Source organism: Protopterus annectens, chromosome 2.part2, assembly GCF_019279795.1.
Source record: "Protopterus annectens isolate FY-2018-M chromosome 2.part2, PAN1.0, whole genome shotgun sequence".
Taxonomy (NCBI): Eukaryota; Metazoa; Chordata; order Ceratodontiformes; family Protopteridae; genus Protopterus; species Protopterus annectens.
In genome coordinates this window covers 715,682,466-715,701,939 of record NC_056730.1, presented here as the reverse complement: position 1 = coordinate 715,701,939, position 19,474 = coordinate 715,682,466, and the positions used below count along the sequence as shown (strand labels likewise).

At 40.8% G+C, this 19,474-nt stretch overlaps 1 protein-coding gene across 8 annotated transcripts in view; it reads left to right on the top strand.

Moving 5' to 3' along the window:
• The window catches only part of CAST (calpastatin), a 1,327,899-nt gene that overhangs the window by 778,007 nt on the left and 530,418 nt on the right, over nt 1-19,474 (top strand). For all 8 annotated transcript variants that reach the window (XM_044064116.1, XM_044064117.1, XM_044064120.1 and 5 more), the window contains one exon: nt 13,549-13,617. In XM_044064116.1, the coding sequence (XP_043920051.1) occupies nt 13,549-13,617 (69 nt within the window). The remainder of the gene's footprint in view (nt 1-13,548; nt 13,618-19,474) is intronic.

Here is a 19,474-nt window from a genome sequence, read left to right as displayed (position 1 = left end):
CACACAAGTTCCTTTTTAAAAATCCTATTGCAGATCCAGAGACTGTTTCACAGGGGCCCAAGGGCATTAAAACTTCTACTGCTAAAAATCCTACCCCTTCTGATAGAGACTCCAGGGCGCTGGATAGATGGGGTAAGAACATTTACACTTCTGCAACCTTGGCCATTAGGGCTTTAAACTGCCAGTTTCATATCAGCAACATGTTATTGGACTGCTTAAATAGAAAATGATGTTGATTCCTGACTGTGTGGAAAATAATTACAGGATTTAATGCATTCTGCTGAACAAGTTGGAAAACATACTTTGCAATGTGGTTTTGATTCATTAGAGGCCTCTTGCAGGGCTGCTGTTACTGGGTCTGTGCTCAGAAGGCATGCTTGGCTTAAGGAGCAAATTACCTGATCATGTTAAAGCTAAATTGTTGGATGCTCCCTTAAATCAGGACCACCTGTTTGGCAACAAGGCTGAGGAAGTTCTTAAAAAGATGGAAGATAAAGCTAAATCTATGCAAACTGTTAAAGATTTCTTGCAAGTTCAGCCTCATAGACTTAGTAGGCACTGGCCCTCTAAGAATTGGTCCTTTCCAACCCTTCCAGATCTTCTCAAGCCAAACCCAGACACAGCAAAAAACCCAGGTTTCAGTCCCAGGGGACACACACAATTAAGCAGTGGGGGGCCTCCACTTCCAAATCTGGGAATAATAAGACTCCCCCTATGGTAAACTGTCTCAATGACTTCCTTTTAAAATTTCCAAGCACTTATCAACTGACTGCCCCTTTGGGGGGAAATATTGCTCTTCATGCAAAGAATTGGGAACTCATTACCCAGGACAAATGGGTTTTAAATATAATGTCCCAGGGATACAGATTTCACTTCCACACATTGCCAACACCAAGTGGGTGGCCGAACCTACCCCCAAATCAGTGGGCAGAGGCCCAAAAACAAGTACTTTCTCTCTTAAGCATGGGGGCTATTCAGCTGGTACCAGAAGAGGAAAAGGGACAAGGTTTCTACTCGAGACTTTTCCTGGTACCCAGAAAAGACAATTCATGGCATCCTATCCTGGACCGGTCTACTGTAAACACCTTTTTGGAGATTCCAAAATTCAAGATGCTGACGCTTCACCAATTACTTCCTATGCTAGGCAAAGATGCCTGGTTGGCAACACTAGATTTAAAAGAAGCATACCTGCACATCCCAATCAGGGAGTCTTGCAGAAGATACCTACGCTTCAAAGCAGGCTACACGCGCTATCAGTTCTCTGCACTGCCCTTTGGGCTAATCTATTGCGCCCAGGGTATTCACAAAGTGCCTAGCTGTAGTTATTGCATTTTGCAGACAAAGAAATATTCAAATATACCCATACCTGGATGATTGTCTAATTCAGGCAGAAAGCCAGGACATATTTTTGATCATTTGGCGTTTGTACAAAGGGTTCTAACTTGTCTGGGGTACACCATAAATTAAAAGAAATCACACCTGGTACCCTGTCAACAAATTGTTTTCCTGGGGACAAGCTTGAATACAACTTCCCAGATGGCTTACCTCATGCCAGAGAAACAAATTCATTTGACAACCTACTTCAAATAAATGGCCACAAAATCCCAGCTATCTGCAAGACAAATACTGCAAGCCTTGGGGTTCATGGCCTCCTGCATTCTTCTATTTCCATATGCAAGACTGCATATGAGGAAACTACAGTGGTATCTAAAAAAGACCGCGGTGGTGGTGCTGCGGTAGCATTGTCACCTCACAGTAAGACGCTGTTCGGTTCGATTCTCAGCTAGAGCGTCTTCTGCGTGGAGACATGCGTGAATGGGCGTAACTTCATTGAAGGTTGTGCGTCAGGGCTGGTAACTCGGCACGTAAAAATCAACTACCAATCATTAGCGGATCAGAATTCTGCTGTGGCGACCCCTAACCGGGAAAAGCCCAAAGACACAACAACAACAGTGGTATCTAAAAAGCCTACGGTGTCTTCATTCTCAGGATCTAGAAGCAATGATTCCTATCATGCCTTGCCTACGCCTAGAGTTCCTTTGGTGGGCAGACGCCTGCCACCAAAACAAGGGACTACCTTTCACACCACCCCCTACTGCCCAAACCCTAACAACAGACGCATCAGACTATGCATGGGGGGGGGCTCACCTGGTAGGAAAGTGAATTTAGGGCAAATGGAACCCAAGTCAAATGCACCTGCATATCAATCAAAAAGAAATGTTAGCTGTGCAGAGTGCTCTGATAGCCTTCAAGGACCACATTCTTCCAGGACAACTAATGGTAAAGACTGACAAAACACCACTGTTATGTGGTACATAAACAAGCAGGGGGGGTACACATTCTTACCCCCTCTGCAGACTAGCCATGGCATTGTGGAATGCAGCCTTGAGCTACCACGCGCACCCACAAGCTCAATTCCTGCCAGGAAAATTAAATACTCTGGCAGACGGACTAAGCAGAAACCTCATGGACCCACACGAGTTGAAACTGGAACCAAGGATTTTCAACATGTTGACAAGCAAATGGGGGAGTCCAGATATAGACCTGTTTGCATCTCCCCAAAACTACCAATTGGAAAAAGTTTGCACAAGGACTCCCCACAAACAAGCCTGGAAAGTGGATGCTCTGTCCATCCACTGGAAAAATATCAGTCTATACCTCCCCCCCCCTCTGCCTCTGCTCTCCAAAGTACTACAAAAAATCAAACAGGACAAACCAAGGATGATTTTGATTGCTCCAGACTGGCCGCGCCAACACTGGTACCCCATCCTGTGCAGTGTCATGGTTATCCCCATGGCACCTGCCTCAGACTCCTTCCCTGTTGTTTGAGCAGGAGAACCAGATTCTGCACCCTCAGCTTCTAACACTGAACCTTGCAGCCTGACTAATTACATAATCTCTTCTTTACCATCCCTCAGTAAACCTGTGATGGATATAATTTTAGAGCAAGGAGGCCTAGTACTAGAAAATCTTATGCTGAAAAATGGAAAAGATTATGTGCCTGGAATCAATCTCAAGGGATGAGCACAGCAGCAGCTAATTTACCTCAGATTTTACAATACTTAACTGAGATGCTTCACAAGGGCCTGTCTTTTTACTGCATTAAAATCCCCGCCTCAGCCATTTCAGCTCATTATAACACAGAACCTCCCCTCTTCTCTCATCCACTGCTCAAGCAGTTCCTCAGAAGGGCCAACAATTTGAGATCACCCAGGAGAGCTCCAACCCCAGCCTGGGACCTTAACTTTGTTTTGGAGAAACTCACTCTACCTCCTTTCGAGCCAGCTGCTACTGCAGACTTAAAATTTCTTTCTTGGAAAACAGCTTTCCTTTTAGCAATCACTTCAGCTAGAAGGGTATCTGAATTGCAGGCCTTTATGGCAGTGTAGCCTTTCATCATCTTTCATGCAGACAGGGTGTCCCTCAGAACCAATCCATCCTTCATGCCCAAGGTGGTATCCAGTGTGGCTCTTAATCAGTCCATTCATTTGCCAACCTTCTTTCCCAATCCACAGAACAAAGGGGAACAGAAACTGCATTCCTTAGATGTGCACAGACAACTTAGATTCTACAAGGAAGGACTAAACCTCAAAGGAAATCTGAACAACTGCTGGTGGCATTTGCTGCAGGGTCAGGGGGGAAGGCTATTTTAAAGCAAACAATTTCTAAATGGATAGGCCATTGCATTTATTTCTGCTATAAGCACCATGGAAAACCTATCCCCCAGGGGATCAGACCTCACTCCACCAGGGCTGCATCTACCTCTGCAGCCTTTCTCAGAGGCATCCCTACCAGGGACATCCTAGAAGCTGCTACCTGGAGTTCTGTACATACTTTCACCAAGCATTAACATTTGCCAATTTTCTCTAAATCCAGAGCTGGCTTTGCCACTGCAGTCTTGCAGGGCCTTATAGCTGATCCTAATGCTGTCTAAATTCCTCCTCCTAACCATAGCTTTGGGAGTCTACCCAAATGTAATGACTGCAGCAGTGAAACACAAAGAACATAGTACAGTTGTGTACACTTACCATAAATATAGATGTTCGAGTGTATTCACTGTTGCAGTCCTGGTTACTCTCCCTCCAGCCCCCTAACTTCTTTTTGGCTATACCTCTACTTTCCTTTACTATGCTTAAAAGCCTTTTTGGTGTATTTGCTTTTTTGTCGGAGGTATATCATTGTACGTTTATATTTAATTGCTTCCCATTAGGGGGGGCACATGACATCTGGGGCAAGAAAAACTGATGTAATGGCGTCGGCTGCATGTTTTATACCCCTGACGACCTGACGTCATGGAAGAAGGGACAGCAACTGACGCAGGACCCAAGACTTTAATCAGGCTGACCGTGGGCTACCTGCAAGCAGATAATTCAAATGTAATGACTGAAACAGTGAATACACTCTAACATCTACATTTATGGTAAGTGTACACAACTGTACTTTTCCATCCTTGTCAATAGATCCATTAAGTCCCTGCTGTATGAAAGACTTCTCATATTATTCCATTACACAAAGGAGGCAGTTCAACACAGCTGTCCAGCTACTGACCAACTGACGTCCTATCCCTCCATCCAAAATTGTAGAGACATGTATATACATGAAAATTGTGGACTACCTACACACTAACAAACTTCTATCCGATATTCAACACTGTTTTCGTCCCTTCCATAGTACTACCACTGCACTGATGTCTTTCAATAATACCGTTAACAGTCACAGAAATAATGGCAATTTTGTATCCACCATCTTTCTCAATCTATCTAAAGCCTTCGATATGGTCGCACATAGTAAACTTATTAATGTACTCTGAGTTTTATTTGTGCCAGTTCACTCTTGCTTGGTTACAAGACCTATCTGGGAGTCAATAAGCAGTACTATCGCAACAAAATCTCTCTCCTCGTCTTCCTGTTACCCTAGGAGTCCCTCAAGGTTCCATCCTAGGCCCCCTACTTTTCCACTATTTACTAACAAAATCCATACAGCAACACTGCATGCTTCGGTTGTTCAGTTCGCAGATGATTTCACCCTAATACATGCTGGTCCTTCTTTGTAAGAATTAGTCCCTAACTCAAGATACTTTCTCTTCAGTTGAAGCATGGATAAATAATTCCCAGCTAATTCTGGACCCCAACAAAACCACACTCATGTTTTTCCATCCAACACAACCTACTGTGCCCCTCTCCTCACTTAGCATTATGTCTAGGAACAACACTATCATATCACCTGTAGCCCACACCAAATTTTTAGGGGTTGTGATAGACAGTAGTATGAGATTTGAAGTCCATATATCCCAGACCATACAGAAAATGCACAAGTTGAGTATATAGAAATAACCAACGTCTTACAGAAAACACAAAAGCAACTGTTGCACAAACACATCTTATTTCAACTCTTCTCTATGCCTCACCAATCCTCACTAACCTAAGAAAAGTTGATTTAGCAAAACTAGACTTCTGTTATAACAAGGTTGCCAGGTTTGTCACAGACTCTCCCTACAAGTTGCATCTCTGTACAGCACTCGGGCAATTTAACTGTCTGGAATTCCCTCAACTCCTACTTTATAACCAACTAACTATGGCTCATGAAGTCCTCAACAAACTTGAAAAAAAAAACCCTGCCCTTCAAAATCTACTACAGCCGTACTCCTGTGATAGGATTCTTCTTTCTATCAATAAATCTCTGATAAATGTAACCAAAACCAATAATACTGCAGGAGGCTGTGTCTAGTCAAACCGTATAGCCAAAATATGGAACACACTGTCTACTAGTATAACATCAACTACTACCTTATCTCATTTGAACAAAATTACTAACAACTCCCTCCAAGAGGAAAAAACGCTGAGAGTAGAAGGGAGCCACTTTTGAGATTTTAAGTATTTTTTCTCTGTTTATTTGCTAAGTTTTTCTGCATAGCTGCCTAGCTTGAGCATTTTCTGGCTTGTTAAACTTGATTTCTGTATTAGTAGCTGTATTTAGAGCACAACCAAAAGCTGTTTGCTGAATTTCCTGTTTGCACTTAATTTTAAATCGTTTTTTTCTTAAAACTTGCATATTTTCTGTCCTTGACCTAGCACTCTTGTGTGGGGTCATTTACTGCACTGTTATAACTTGATATTACTTGTGAACCTCTGCTATCTCTGTAAAAACAAAACAAAAAAAAATCTTGCTTTTTCCCACTTTTCTGAGAGTTAAAAAGTTCAGTTACAGGCTTGCTGTTCCTGAACTGTTTGAAAGTTTCTGTGAGGCCATTTTTGCTTGGGCTGAAGGAGGGTCTCTGTGTTTATCAGTGGCAGTGACTAACATTGAGCAGCTTCCCTGCCCCCCGGAGAGGTGGTTACTGACTTGAAACTGTAGTTTTATTGGCCACTAGGGGTCATTTCCATAACTCCTTCATTTGTCCTCAGAGGAGTGGTTTAGGGCAGTGACTTGTGATTTGTTGACCAATTTGGGTCATTTCCTGTCTTTTCCAGCCCCCTGCTACTAGGGCAGCGCCGGTTAAGCAGGTTTAAACTATTCGGGCTACCTAAAGTCCACTCTTCAAATTTTCCCTTAAAACTACCTTCCTCGAACTATACTACTGATCTAATCAGCGTATCCTATAATTAAAAAGATCATCTCTACTTGACTCCAAGTAGACTATTCTCTATCTGTTAAACGTAGCACTTGCTCCTACAGTACTTATTACCTTGATACGGCACTCTTGTCATAGATAGTACCCCAAAAAGGCAACCCCCCCATTTCTCGGTCACCCACGTCCCCGGGAATCTTTTTTAAAAGTTTTTTGTCTATTCCTTCTAGCATGTCGCGGCATCAGTTGCTAGTGTCCTCTCCTGCTCAGCTGGTGAACCTGGGAATATTGAGGCAATGTTACAGTTGCCTCATGTACACAGACAACCCTCTCCTCCTCCCACAAAACACAAATACATGCGAGAGATGCAACTATACGGCCAAACTGGAGGCTGAGCTCTCTCAACATAGGACTGGCAAGACCAGTCAGGAGGAGAAGGTTACCACACACACTATAGACCCAGTCTCACATATTACCATTACAACCTCAAATCATACACATAAACACACAAAGACATACTCGGAGGCTCTGATCAAAAATCTACCAAAACAGCAGAGGCCACCAAAGCAGACACCCAAACAACCACCACCTCAGAACACAACACCTGCAACACATAGACCTCACAGTCAGAGTGTCAAACAGTCACAGCCCTTAAGGCCAAACACAATGCCAGACACACTAGTCATTGGTGACTCCATAGTCAGACACACTGACATCCCGCTCACCAGACTGAGTAAGGAGAAGGTCACAGTAAGCTGCCTGTCGGGCGCTAGAATCCGCCACATAACGCAAGCACTCAGGTCTCTCAACAGCAGGTACAAATATGATTCAGTCATTGTCCACGCTGGTGTAAACGACCTGAGACGTACCTCCTTGGACTACATGAAAAGAGACATTGAGGAGCTCTCTGATTATGTAGCCCAGACAGGTATGACCCTGACCTTGAGCAGTATCCTACCTTCACCAAGAATGATGCCACAATACAGAGATAAGATGATCAGCTTTAACAATTGGCTTAAACACTGGTGTCATTCAAAGGGGATCCAGTGTCTGTCTGCCTGGGATGACATGCTGGACAAGCCACGCTGCTTCAAGGGACGGCTTGCACCTGTCACCCTGGGATTCCGGATATTGGCAAAGGCTCTTGCCACCCCATAGTGCCTTTTTAGGCAAGGCTCAAATTCTAAACCTACCACCCTAGAACACAAAAAGGAAAAAAACTAAGGGTAATGCTGCTCAATGCCAGAAGTCTAAATCTCAAAATGCACGCACTCGAGGCCCTTCTCAGTATGGAGAACATCGATGTCTGTGCTGTGACAGAAACCTGGTTCAAGGCTCCTGAGAGCACCCCAGCGCTATCAGGTTTTACCTCATATCATGCGTTCCGGCCCCAAAATCTGGACAATACCAAGAAAGGAGGGGTATCCATATTCATCAAGGACACCCACACCTCAAGACTGGTGGCAACGCACGATGCATCTGAGACCATCCAGGTGCAATTAACCATAGGCAAGACTGCTCTGCAAATTGTAGCATGTTACAGGTCACCCTCACAAACTCAGGAACCTCACATGGCCTTCCTGAAAACACTAGAGGGATAAATGTATCACCAAACACCATCATACTAGGTGACTTCAATTACCCTAATATAGACTGGGAACACTACTCAAGCCCAAACACCCTAGCCCAAAAGTTCCTGGAATTCATAAACTCAAATGCCATGGAACAACTAGTCACCATCCCCACAAGAGGAGATAACATACTTGATCTCATCATCACGAACATGGGAGCACAATGTTCAACACCGGAGGTGTACCCCTCACTGGTGAGATCAGACCACAAACTAATCTCGCTGGAGGTCCTCATCCCACCCCCACCTGAAATAAAAAGACCACAGTAAAGAACTTCTCAAAAGCCGACTTCACACTTCTAAAGACTAGTGTGGTCTCCTTTAAGGCCCCCGAGCCGGCGGAAAACAGTACTCAAGCCGCTGAATCACTTACAAATGCCTTCTACCAGCACCTGCAGGACTGCATGGATAAGGCAATCCCAAGCAAAACAAAGACTCTTTGTACCAAAGGCAAGCATCCAGTCTGGTGGACCCCAGCCATAAACAAACTCTACAACAAAAGGAGGAAGCTACTACAAGATAGAGCAAAATCCTTAAAAGGTAAGACACCCTTGATCACTATAAGTAAAAACTAAGAGCTCACATAAAATCATCCAAAGCAAATTTCGAGAGAAAAATAGCTAAAGACTCAAAAGACAATCATAAGGCCTTCTTTAGCTATGTTAGAAACCTGGGAGGAAACTCCCAGATATGCTCAGAGCTAGTTCAAAATGATGTGAAGATTACTGATCCTACAGACATTGCCAACATACTGGCTGACAGGTTCAGTGCAAACTTCTCCCCTCCCCAAAAGGAGAGATATCTATACCAAACGATTGCAGCCCCCAAACATCTCCAGCGCCCAAGTGAGAACTGCTCTCTCCAAAGCAAAAACACAGCATCCATGGGACCTGATGGTGTCCCCGGCTGTGTGCTCCATGAACTCAATGAGGAATTAAACCCACAGCTAGGACAGCTGTTTAATCAAAGTCTTACCTCTGGATACACTCCAGGAGTGGCGCACTGCAACTGTGGTACCACTTCACAAAGGCGGTGCCTCCACCGACCCTGGAAATTACCGGCCCATTAGCTTGACAAGCCTTATCTGCAAAGCCATGGAGAGGATCATAATGGACCTCATAAATAAAGACATAGGAATTTGCAGACTTTGGATCCAACCCAGTTTGGCTTTGTCAAAGGCAGATCATGCCTTTTAAACTTGGTTGACTTTTTGAAACAGTCACCAAAGCCATTGATGAGGGAAAGGCAGTCCATACAGCCTACCTCGATCTGGCTAAGGCCTTGATACAATACCCCATTCGGGTATCATTGAAAAACTCATCAGCTTAAATGTCAACCCATACATCACAAGATGGGTTGCAAACTGGCTGAGTGACAGAACCCACAGGGTCAGAGCTGCTGGCGCCATGTCAGACTCAAAGCCTGTCACAAGTGGTGTCCCACAGGGCTCAGTCCTGGGCCCACTCTTGTTTGGCATCTACTTTTCCAGTACAAGCAAACACAGGAGGGTTATGGCTGACAAAGTTTGCAGATGACTGCAAACTGGGCGCCATAGTAGAAAACACATCTGACACAGATATCCTTCAGAAGGGTCTCACAGAAGCGGATAACTGGTGCCAGAGCCACAGCCTAAAGTTAAATGCCAAAAATGCATAGTCATACCCTTCGGGAAAAACAAGGTTACCCCTAGCTACCAAATAGGTGGCAATCCACTGAGCACAGAAGAAGTTATCAGGGACCTGGGGACCCAGGTTGATAGTAGTCTGTCATTCGACACCCATGTAGCTAAAGTAGTTAGGAAGACCTTCTACATTGCCCACCTTATCATGAAGGATTCTCATCTAGATCAAGGGAGGTCATAGTCTCCCTTTACTCATCACTCATCAGACCAATGATTGAGTACAATGCCCCATTCGGAATGTATCTGACCCGACACTTGCAGCAGCTGGAGAGGCCACAAAAGTTCCTCACCAAAAGGATAAAGGGTCTCAAAAATCTGTCCTATGCTGCCTGACTGAAAGAACTCCAGCTCTATTCAGTAAACACCGCTTGCTCAGAGGTGACCTTTGCCTAACATACAAGGCCATGTCAAACCCAGATTTGATGAATATGCTTCACCTCAAAAAATCTAGATCCATCAGAGCCACAAGGGCAGGAGACTTAAACCTTGACACAGCTATTAATAGGACGTGCTGGAGGGATAGATTCATCACCCAAAGACTCCCTATGCTGTGGAACAAAATCCCGGTACATGTGAGGCAGAGCACCTCGCTGGCCTTGTTCAAGAGAAATCTTGACCAATGGATGGGAGATCGCAGATATACCCCAGGGATTACCTCAGTGTCACTGCTCGACAGAGGCACAGCAAAATAATGGGTATAGTTCCCCATACTAAAGGGGTGGCGTAAGCCACAAAACGATGGGCTAGGCTTGTAAATGCCCTCGGGCAGATAGCCTAGTATGAACCTATGAACCTATGAACCTATGAACTCATTCATGTAAAACATGGCTACACACACATATAATACCCCTGGTTAAACTGTTCTCTCTGTTGCTAAGATTATAGTACTTGTAAGTAAAATTCTACCTCTATTTATTAATCTGTGTTCATGCCTTCTGGTGATTATTAATCTATGAATGGGTTAACCTACTGCTGATCTGACTGTAAAAAAAAAAAAAAAGTTGGAGTATTACATAAGTTTGTATACATTTCTCTGTGATATATGAGAAACCTGCATATTGTCAAGGTGTACACTGAACTTTTATTATAAGTTGTAACTGTAAATTATCATGTTGTAAACTACACTTTAATCGTATGCTGCACTTTTGTTGTATGATGAACTTGTACATGCAGCTATGTATGCGGAGATGTTTTTATATGGAGGTTTTCTCCCCGGGCGTCTGCTGATAAAGGACTTGTGTCCAGTCGGACTTTCCCGGTAAGCAAATGTAAAATAAATAAATAAATTGAAAATTTGAAGCTTGTTAGTCTGGCTTGTGGGCTTTAACTGGTGGTTTGCCTTTGAGCAGAGTACGTTCCTTTCTGTGAGTGACATATTCTAGGCTGTTCACCTCGATCCCAGACTTTCTTTTCTGCTGCAGTCATTTTTTTTTCTAAATTTAACCTTGTGTGTGATTGTAAGTTCTAAGCATATTCAGCGCATATTGTTTAACATTTTTACTGTTAACATTTCCCATTTTTTTCCTGCCCCTCATCTCAATGGTATCTAATTTTGAGGCATTCAGAGGACTCTCTGCTTGTTACGTATTGTCAGTATCATAGATATCACAAGTAATTCCTTTAGGGTGTGTCTTTATTGCCTTAGAATGTCTAACATGATAAGTACTTTTTGACCAGTGTCAGTTATTTCAGACTATATCCTTAGCAAACCGCAGAGCTCTATTTTTACTTGATGGACAGTATTTTTGACACCAAACTTTAAGAAAAAGCTACAATTCTTCATAGTACTTTAGAGAAATGTGCCTTAAGTCCAGGTGCACAAAGGCAGCAGCTCTCAAAGTCCATCTGTGATCAAGTAAAATATATTCTGTTAAGATGATAGTCATTGCTTGAGACTGTTATCATACATCTCAAAGCCCAGCGAGAAGTAACATAAGCAAAAATCTGCTTTGCTTCTGCAGGCTTTGGGTGGGACCAGTGCTTTAACATCATTCATCTTTGGCAGAACATCGCTGGGTAATCGTTCTTCTCCTGGGAATTCTGGAATGTATGTGCTCTGTCAGCTGCATTATTGTTTTTGCCTGCAGGAAGATGAAACTGTGCGACTCCACTGAATACAGAGATTTGCAGTGAAGAGGATGTAATATGGAGTCTCTACCGTTCTTAGCAGAAACCATATTGAGACTTGCCTAGAAGCCAGAATAACACTCTAAAATGTTTAAGCTGTTTGCCTTTCCAGCACCAAAACTTTCTTCCCCCTAGCCAGTCTCAGAGGAAAATCTCTTGGGCACTACATTTGCTAGTTAAGCCATCTGGGTATGTAGTATATTAATATCAGGTGTACCCAACCCCAGTATGAATGGGTTATCTTTCTTAGCAGCCTCTGAAACCCCATCAGATGGAAGCATTTAAATCTTCAATGTAAGTGGCCTAGACTGCCATGACAGTCCCTATTAAATCCTTAGTTTTACAAGACTGTAACTTTGACCATTATGTGGAACCATTTTGTAGTGACACTGTTCGAGAAATGAACTGTCATCATATTAAACTAGTCCACAGATATGATTATGTAATCTGCCTTGTGGTCCATGGCAATTTACTCTTCCCTTAACTGCGATCAGGGTTGCGAGTCTGAAGTAGGTACATGGTTCTTTTGCCTAGGATTTTTCTGATTCACGTTCAACTTTGTACTTACCAAAACAGCAAATAGCAGGAAAAATAATGTTCAGAAGCATGTGTAAGGCTTTTGCCATAACATATTTATAGATGATTGTAGAGTTTAGGCTTTACAGCACTTCATTCCCTGCCCCACCCCTACCAGTTACTTCAAGTGTCGGTATTCTGCAGTGCAAGCTTTGATGCACAGACCTCGTCACCTGGTGACATTACGTTTGGAAGCTGTATTACTTTTACTTTATAAATTAGATTTTATTTGAAACTCAGATTAATTTACATTCAATTCGAGTTGATGTAAGTACCATTGTGCAATGTGCATAGTGTAACCTTACCAGAGAAAGCAAATATAGAATGTTAAGTTATAGCTAATGGCAAAAATAATTTTGTTTCATCTGTCTAGATGCAGACTTCAGCATGAATCTTGAAGGCAGTGGACTGGTGTTTTTAACGCAACACACTTTGCTGTATTTTGTTTGCAAATTTAAATTATTTTTAGTTGCTTACCCCTTCCCGGATCATGTAAACAACTGTAAGCAAAACTAGCAAATGACATGTTGTAGTCTGCCCAGAATATGGGTCAACAACACCCTGATTCATTGCTGCAAAGGAAAGTATACTGTCTGAATAGGTTCTTCAGAGATGTATGTTTTAAATTGTTTGCCTCAGTTATCTCCTACAGCCATTAAGATTACAGAATTTGTAGTTAAGTAGACTTGACAAAAAGTGGTTCAACTGGATGTAAGTGCTACAAATTAAAATTTATGGTAACCAGAATTTGCTATTAGCAGGGTAGGTTTGAGTTTTGCAGCACAACTAATGATGTTTTCATAAGTATTATCAAATAAAACCTACAAGAAAACATGCATGTTTTATAATTCTGTATAATAATTTTAAACTAGACATGTTGTTCAACAGTATAAAATGATATTCCAATAATGTACTTGCTAATTTTGATGTTGCATTTATTTATTTAATTTAATTTTTTTTTTACAGACAGTAGCAAGTCCTTCTTCTGCATCATCTTTGTCACAAGAGTCAACAATGAAGCCAGCAAATACAAAGGTAATGGCAGAAGTTGCAGCATTTTAAAACAAAGGTTATTACGTCATATTTTTTTAGTGTCTTGTACATACCCACGCTTCATAAGAATCAAACATATAAAAATTAACAAAGCCAGCTGGGCTGCTTTTTAAATTATACACCCTACCCTGAGGCTGCAATCATTTGCTGAACTTGTAACTAGTTTTTGCTCTGTTGAAGAGCACCAAACAGAACAAGCTAGACTGGTTGTAGTCAAGAAGACAGAGCAGAAATTTTGATCTTGTATCATGATGTGTCATGTGTGCCATTTCACTAACAAACACAGGGAAGTCCAGTTATTGCTGAAAGGCTTTTATAATGACTCTGCAGCACAGGAATATTACTTTAGATCTTTACTGTGGAGGGTCACTGTAATAGAAAATCTTAACATCTAAGTTTTCCGTGTGTGTGTGTGTGTTCGTTCGTTCTTGGACAGAGTTTTTGTCAACAATCCCTCTTTCCTCAGGCGTATGCTGATGTCACCCCAGCATTCGATGAAAACTTAGCTGATGCCTAGATACTCATATGTAGTCAGCACTGCTGTGTACTTTCTTTGGATATCCATTGAACAGTTATGTTTTGGGATTCATGCCAGAAGGTAGTCCAACTGGCTTGCCCAGTTTCTACAGCTCTAGGGCCATGGCAGACACCCTCCCATCATTACGCAATGATGTCCGTGTGTCAGTTTACTCCAACTTCAAATTTTTCTTGTCATGCAGTTTCCAGAACTGCATGTTTAATAACATTGTCAGTCATATCTGCATTGAGGGAACTCTCCTCCACGGGGGGGACTTCTAGATAGACAGTGATCTAACAAGGAGCAACTCCAAAAGAAGGTAAAAGAACCCAGCCAGCCAGAGAAGAATTGCAGTTCAGAGCCCATGCTTTCTGTAGAAGTCAGTCTAATAAATTTTTTTTTTCAGTCTAATAAAATCTTAAGGACATCTATCCAGAACTTTTCTGCATCTTGCACTAAATGAGGCCACTTCGCAACTAGGGAAGTGACATTCCACATGCATATGTTTCTGTTACATGTATCTATGATCTAGGCTGACTAAATCCATACCATTCACACCTGTCAGCTGGCTGACACTTGTCGTTTGCCATTCCTTTATTTAGTATAGATGTAATGCTTCCAGATTCGTCTGGTTTATACAAATCTTAACATTTCTGAAGTATCTCTTAATGTCACTGTGGTATCTCTGGCTACTTTTCTTGTCATAAGACTCCCTAAGTTTGGTGACAACTCTGTCTACTTTCTATTGCCAAAGTCATTGTGCTAAAAGTTTTTTGTGCTTTGGAGTTATTAAAAAAATAGTTGCTTAACAGCAATCTTGCCAAACTCATGCATGTTATTCAAATACTCCCTTATTTTCTCTTTAGTACTCTGCAGTTGCTCCTCTTGTTCTTTGAGACTCCTGTTATTCTGTATTACCTTAAATAATGCCTATTACTTAACCAGAACTCATTTATTTCTACACTATTTTTAGCATTTTTCATTGTATCCCGCTAACTAGCATTTCCTTCTAAAGAGTTTTCTGTTTTTCTTAATGACGCTCAAATAATTTCCGCTGCATATTCCTTAAATTCCTCTTTTTTAACAGATAGGTGGGAAAGTACCAGTGTCTGTTATCTACCTCATTGCCTTGCATTTGTACCTTAATTTTATCAGTGCATGATCTGAAATAGTTATTGGATATGGGTTGACGCTTTCAGTTAACTACAAGTGTTCCTGTGAAATGCAATTTCTATCCAGTCTGGCTCAGTTATTGTACTTTAGGGTGTAATATAAAAATTCTGTCCAAGTTCCTACTACTGAGTGCTCATCTTCCATACCAAGTATTTTCATAAATTTATTCAGAAATCCACTCTCTTGTCATACTTTTCCTTCTAGGCATCCATGTTAAATCATTACTATTGCAAATCAAGTTCCACTCCCCACCTAGAAGTAATATGCTGAAAACTAATAATTTCTCCCAAAGTTTTCTTAAGCTCAACAGTATCAGTCTTTGATAGAGTATAAAAACATGCCAGTGTAAACCTCCTCCCTTGCCAAAAGCCCCACTACAATAAATCTGCCATTATTGTCCATTTTTCTACTTTGTATCACTTTTGTAACCCCTCTAGCAAATGCTATTATTACTCCCCTTCTCCTTTGTCCCTGATTGTCTGCTGAATATCCGTCCTTTAAACGTTTTGTCAAATTCCCATGCTCTTTTCTTTCCAAATATGTATCTTGCAACATTGCTATTTTCACTCTGCATTTGTTAAGGTAATCCAATACTCTTTCTTTTTTGTTTATACCTACCAGGCTGTTTACATTTCAGGATGAAGTAAAAATGAGACACTGGTACTTTTTACCTGCCTGTTGAAAAGAGAGGACTTTAAGGAATGAATAATAAATTATTCAAGAGGTATTAGAGAAGATAGAAATATCAAAAAGTTATACCTAGTGAGGGGGATAAAATGAAAATGGAGTTTAAAATAGGGTAGAAATGAAAGAGATATGGTTAATAAGTAATAGGAATTGCTTAGAGGGGCTGACAAAGGTTAAAGGACAAAGGTTAAAGTACTCCAGAATAAGGGGAATTTCACAGAACAAGAAGAGGTGCAATTGCATGATTCCAGAGAGAAAATAAGGGAGTATTTGGATAATATGCTCGAGTTTAGAAAGACTGCTGTTAAAAAAACTATTTTGGAGAGTAACCTCAGAGCACAATAACTTTTAGTACGATGACTTAAGCAACATAAAGTAGAAAGGGCTGTTGCCAAACTTCAGGATTCTATAACAAGAAAAATAATCGGAGATCCTGTAGAGATATTAGAGATACTCTGTAATTTTTTTTGATAAGGTTTATAAAGCAGAGACATGTGAAAATCAAGGAGCACCAATGAAAATATTTATGGAAGACACAATTATACTAACATTAGCGGTAGATGAGGCTCAACAGCTAGTCATTTAAGATAGGGGAAAATGGGATGAGATAAAAATGAAGATGTATAATCAAGCTTCAGGAAAGGCACCAGGAACAGATGGTATTCCTGTGGAAGCATGGAAGTTAGGAGGAAAGAAAGTGAATAAAATCTTCCAGATCTTTATCAACAGTATTTTAAAAGGAGGGGAGGCACCAGCATCTTGGAAGAAAGCTCTGGTGGCTATGTTAAAGTTGGTAAAGACCCATCAGACCCAGCTTCATATAGACCCATTTCAATTTTAAACCACGATTCTAAAATATTTGTCTAAACTAGTTAAAAGAATGGCAAATATATTGCCAAAACTGATGGAGAAGGATCAATGGGGTTTTGTGGAGCAGAGGCAAACATTTGACAAAATTAACAGAACAGTAATGTAATAGGGATGCAAAATGTAAAAATGCCACTGTTGCTGAGTGGTTTTCATGCAGAGAAAGTATTTGACATAGTAAGCTGTGATTTTGTTAAAAGGATAATGGAAGCATTTGCATTTGTTGATACAGTAATATGGTTAATCCGGAGGATTTGTAAATGATCTGGGATAAAAATTAAAGTGGGAGGGTTCCTCTCTGGTAAGTTGTTTAGAACAGAGGAACCCACTCTGGTAAGTTGTTTAGAACAGAGGAACCCACTCTGGTAAGTTGTTTAGAACAGAGGAACCCACTCTGGTACCAGAGGAACCCACTCTGGTAAGCTGTTTAGAACAGAGGAACCCACTCTGGTAAGCTGTTTAGAACAGAGGAACCCACTCTGGTAACAGAGGAACCCACTCTGGTAAGCTGTTTAGAACAGAGGAACCCCCTTTATTTGATTTATATTTGGAGCCACTTGCAAAGAAAATAAGGGTGTGGAAATATAGGGATATATAACAGAATGTACCTAATTCCTCTGGCTAACTGCCTTCAGCTGCAAACTTCATCTCTCATTGAGAATGTTTGCTAATGGAAACAAGAAGCTTGTATCTTTGCAGATGCAAGAAGCTTAGTGTTTCTCATAGCTTTCATCATTTTATCTTATTTTTCAAGCCTGTTTGCTTACAAAAACATGTTTATAGTTTAAGCCAAGGATATTAATACAGACAATCTTCCCTTATAAAAATAAGACCATTATCATTTTAATTCTGTATATATAATATATACTTTTACAACCTACCCCATCCCAGCAGACCAAAATCACAAGCATTATTGTAGCATAAACTTGTTTCTGCCCTTCTTTTCATTTCTTGTTAAACTGTAAAACCCACATTTCTTACAACTAAAAAGGTACTTATTTGCTTTAATATTTTTAACAAATAAAACAGCACAACAGTTGCTGAAAAGACACCCCAAACGTTTAAAGTGTACTTGACTGCACACTGTACAAAACTGCTTTACAGTATATCAGTATATCCTGTAGTTTATATCATACGTGTTTTATACAAAACTAGTAAGAACAAACATTGTTTTAGTTGGTTCTTTTTTTCCCTATAGTGTTCTTGCAAACATTAGTGATGTAATGTGGGGTATGTGCTTTATAGCTCATCCACAACTTTAACAAATTCAACAAAAGTTATGTCTTTTCTCAGACACTTTTTTTTTTTTTTTTTTTTGCAAAGCCATATTTCACATATGTGATTGATGCTTTATAGTCTCTCATTTATTCACTAATTTCAGTGTTGTTGGTCGTCTTCCTTATCAGTGTCTGCCAACATGAGACTCTGGTTCAAGTCCAAGGTTCTCCTGATTCTTCTAGCCAATTCATGTGCTTTTTTTCTGTCTCACAAGCATTTTGCTTTGGAAAATTGGAAAAGGTTTCATTGACGTTTCTGTAGGAGCTTTATTGTCAGAAGAATGAGAAGCTGGGTTCCCTTCTGCTAGCTAGCTGACTTTTTGTTGGATAAACTTTTATTTCCTTCATAGCCTGTTCTTAATCAAAAAATGTTTTTGATCCTTAAGGAAAAATGCTCCGAAAACTACTTGAATCTCACACCTGCCTCTCAACATTCCCTGATTGCTAGAATACATTTGCTTCTCTTCTGAGTGGTAGAGTGAATAATCATTTTCCCCAAATGCTGTGCTCTTTCCAATTATTGAGTTTCCTTTCTGTGAAATACTGTTAATTATACAGTGACTGGCAATTAACATTCCAAAAGGAGAATGCTGATAGGTCAGCCCAACCGGCATGCCCTTTGTAAATCGTGAACATGCTAATGATAAATGTCTGGCTGTTAAAATATCATGGAGCATCCAGACTTTTTTTTTCTATTATTATGTGGTAGATGCACATTTGTCTGAATTAAAGAAACTTTGAAAGTGAAATGTGTGTCATTATTTAGTGACTTCTTTCCTCATAATATTTGTTTTTTTTTCTGACAAATCACTAAGGACCGAAGTCATTAAATAATGGCAAGCATTTCAATTTCAGACTTTTTCCTTCAGACAGTCAACACTTATTCACCTTTTTTAAAATAAAAGCTCGAGGTATGTACGGGACCACAGAAAATACAAGAAAAATCAACAATGTTCTGCAAACTAAAACATACCTGGTTTTCCTTGTATTTCCCTCACTCTCTTGTACCTCAAACTGTCAGGAGGTTAGTTTTTTTTTTTTTTTTTGAAAGAAAAAAGCAGCAGACATCATCCTTTTTCCATTGCTTGCTTGCTAGCTAAACCAGTGATGTACTGCGTAAGCATGGGAATGCAAGTCCCATACACACGCGCAGTACATTATCAGGAAACAATGCAGACGAACACCATGGCGCCATTATACAAAGACATTATTTAAGAAAAGTAATTCATTTTTTTCTTAAATAATGTCATTGTATAATAGCAATAACTGACTCCTTGGTGTGGTACATTGAAGATGTACCCATGGTTGGCTTTGTTTA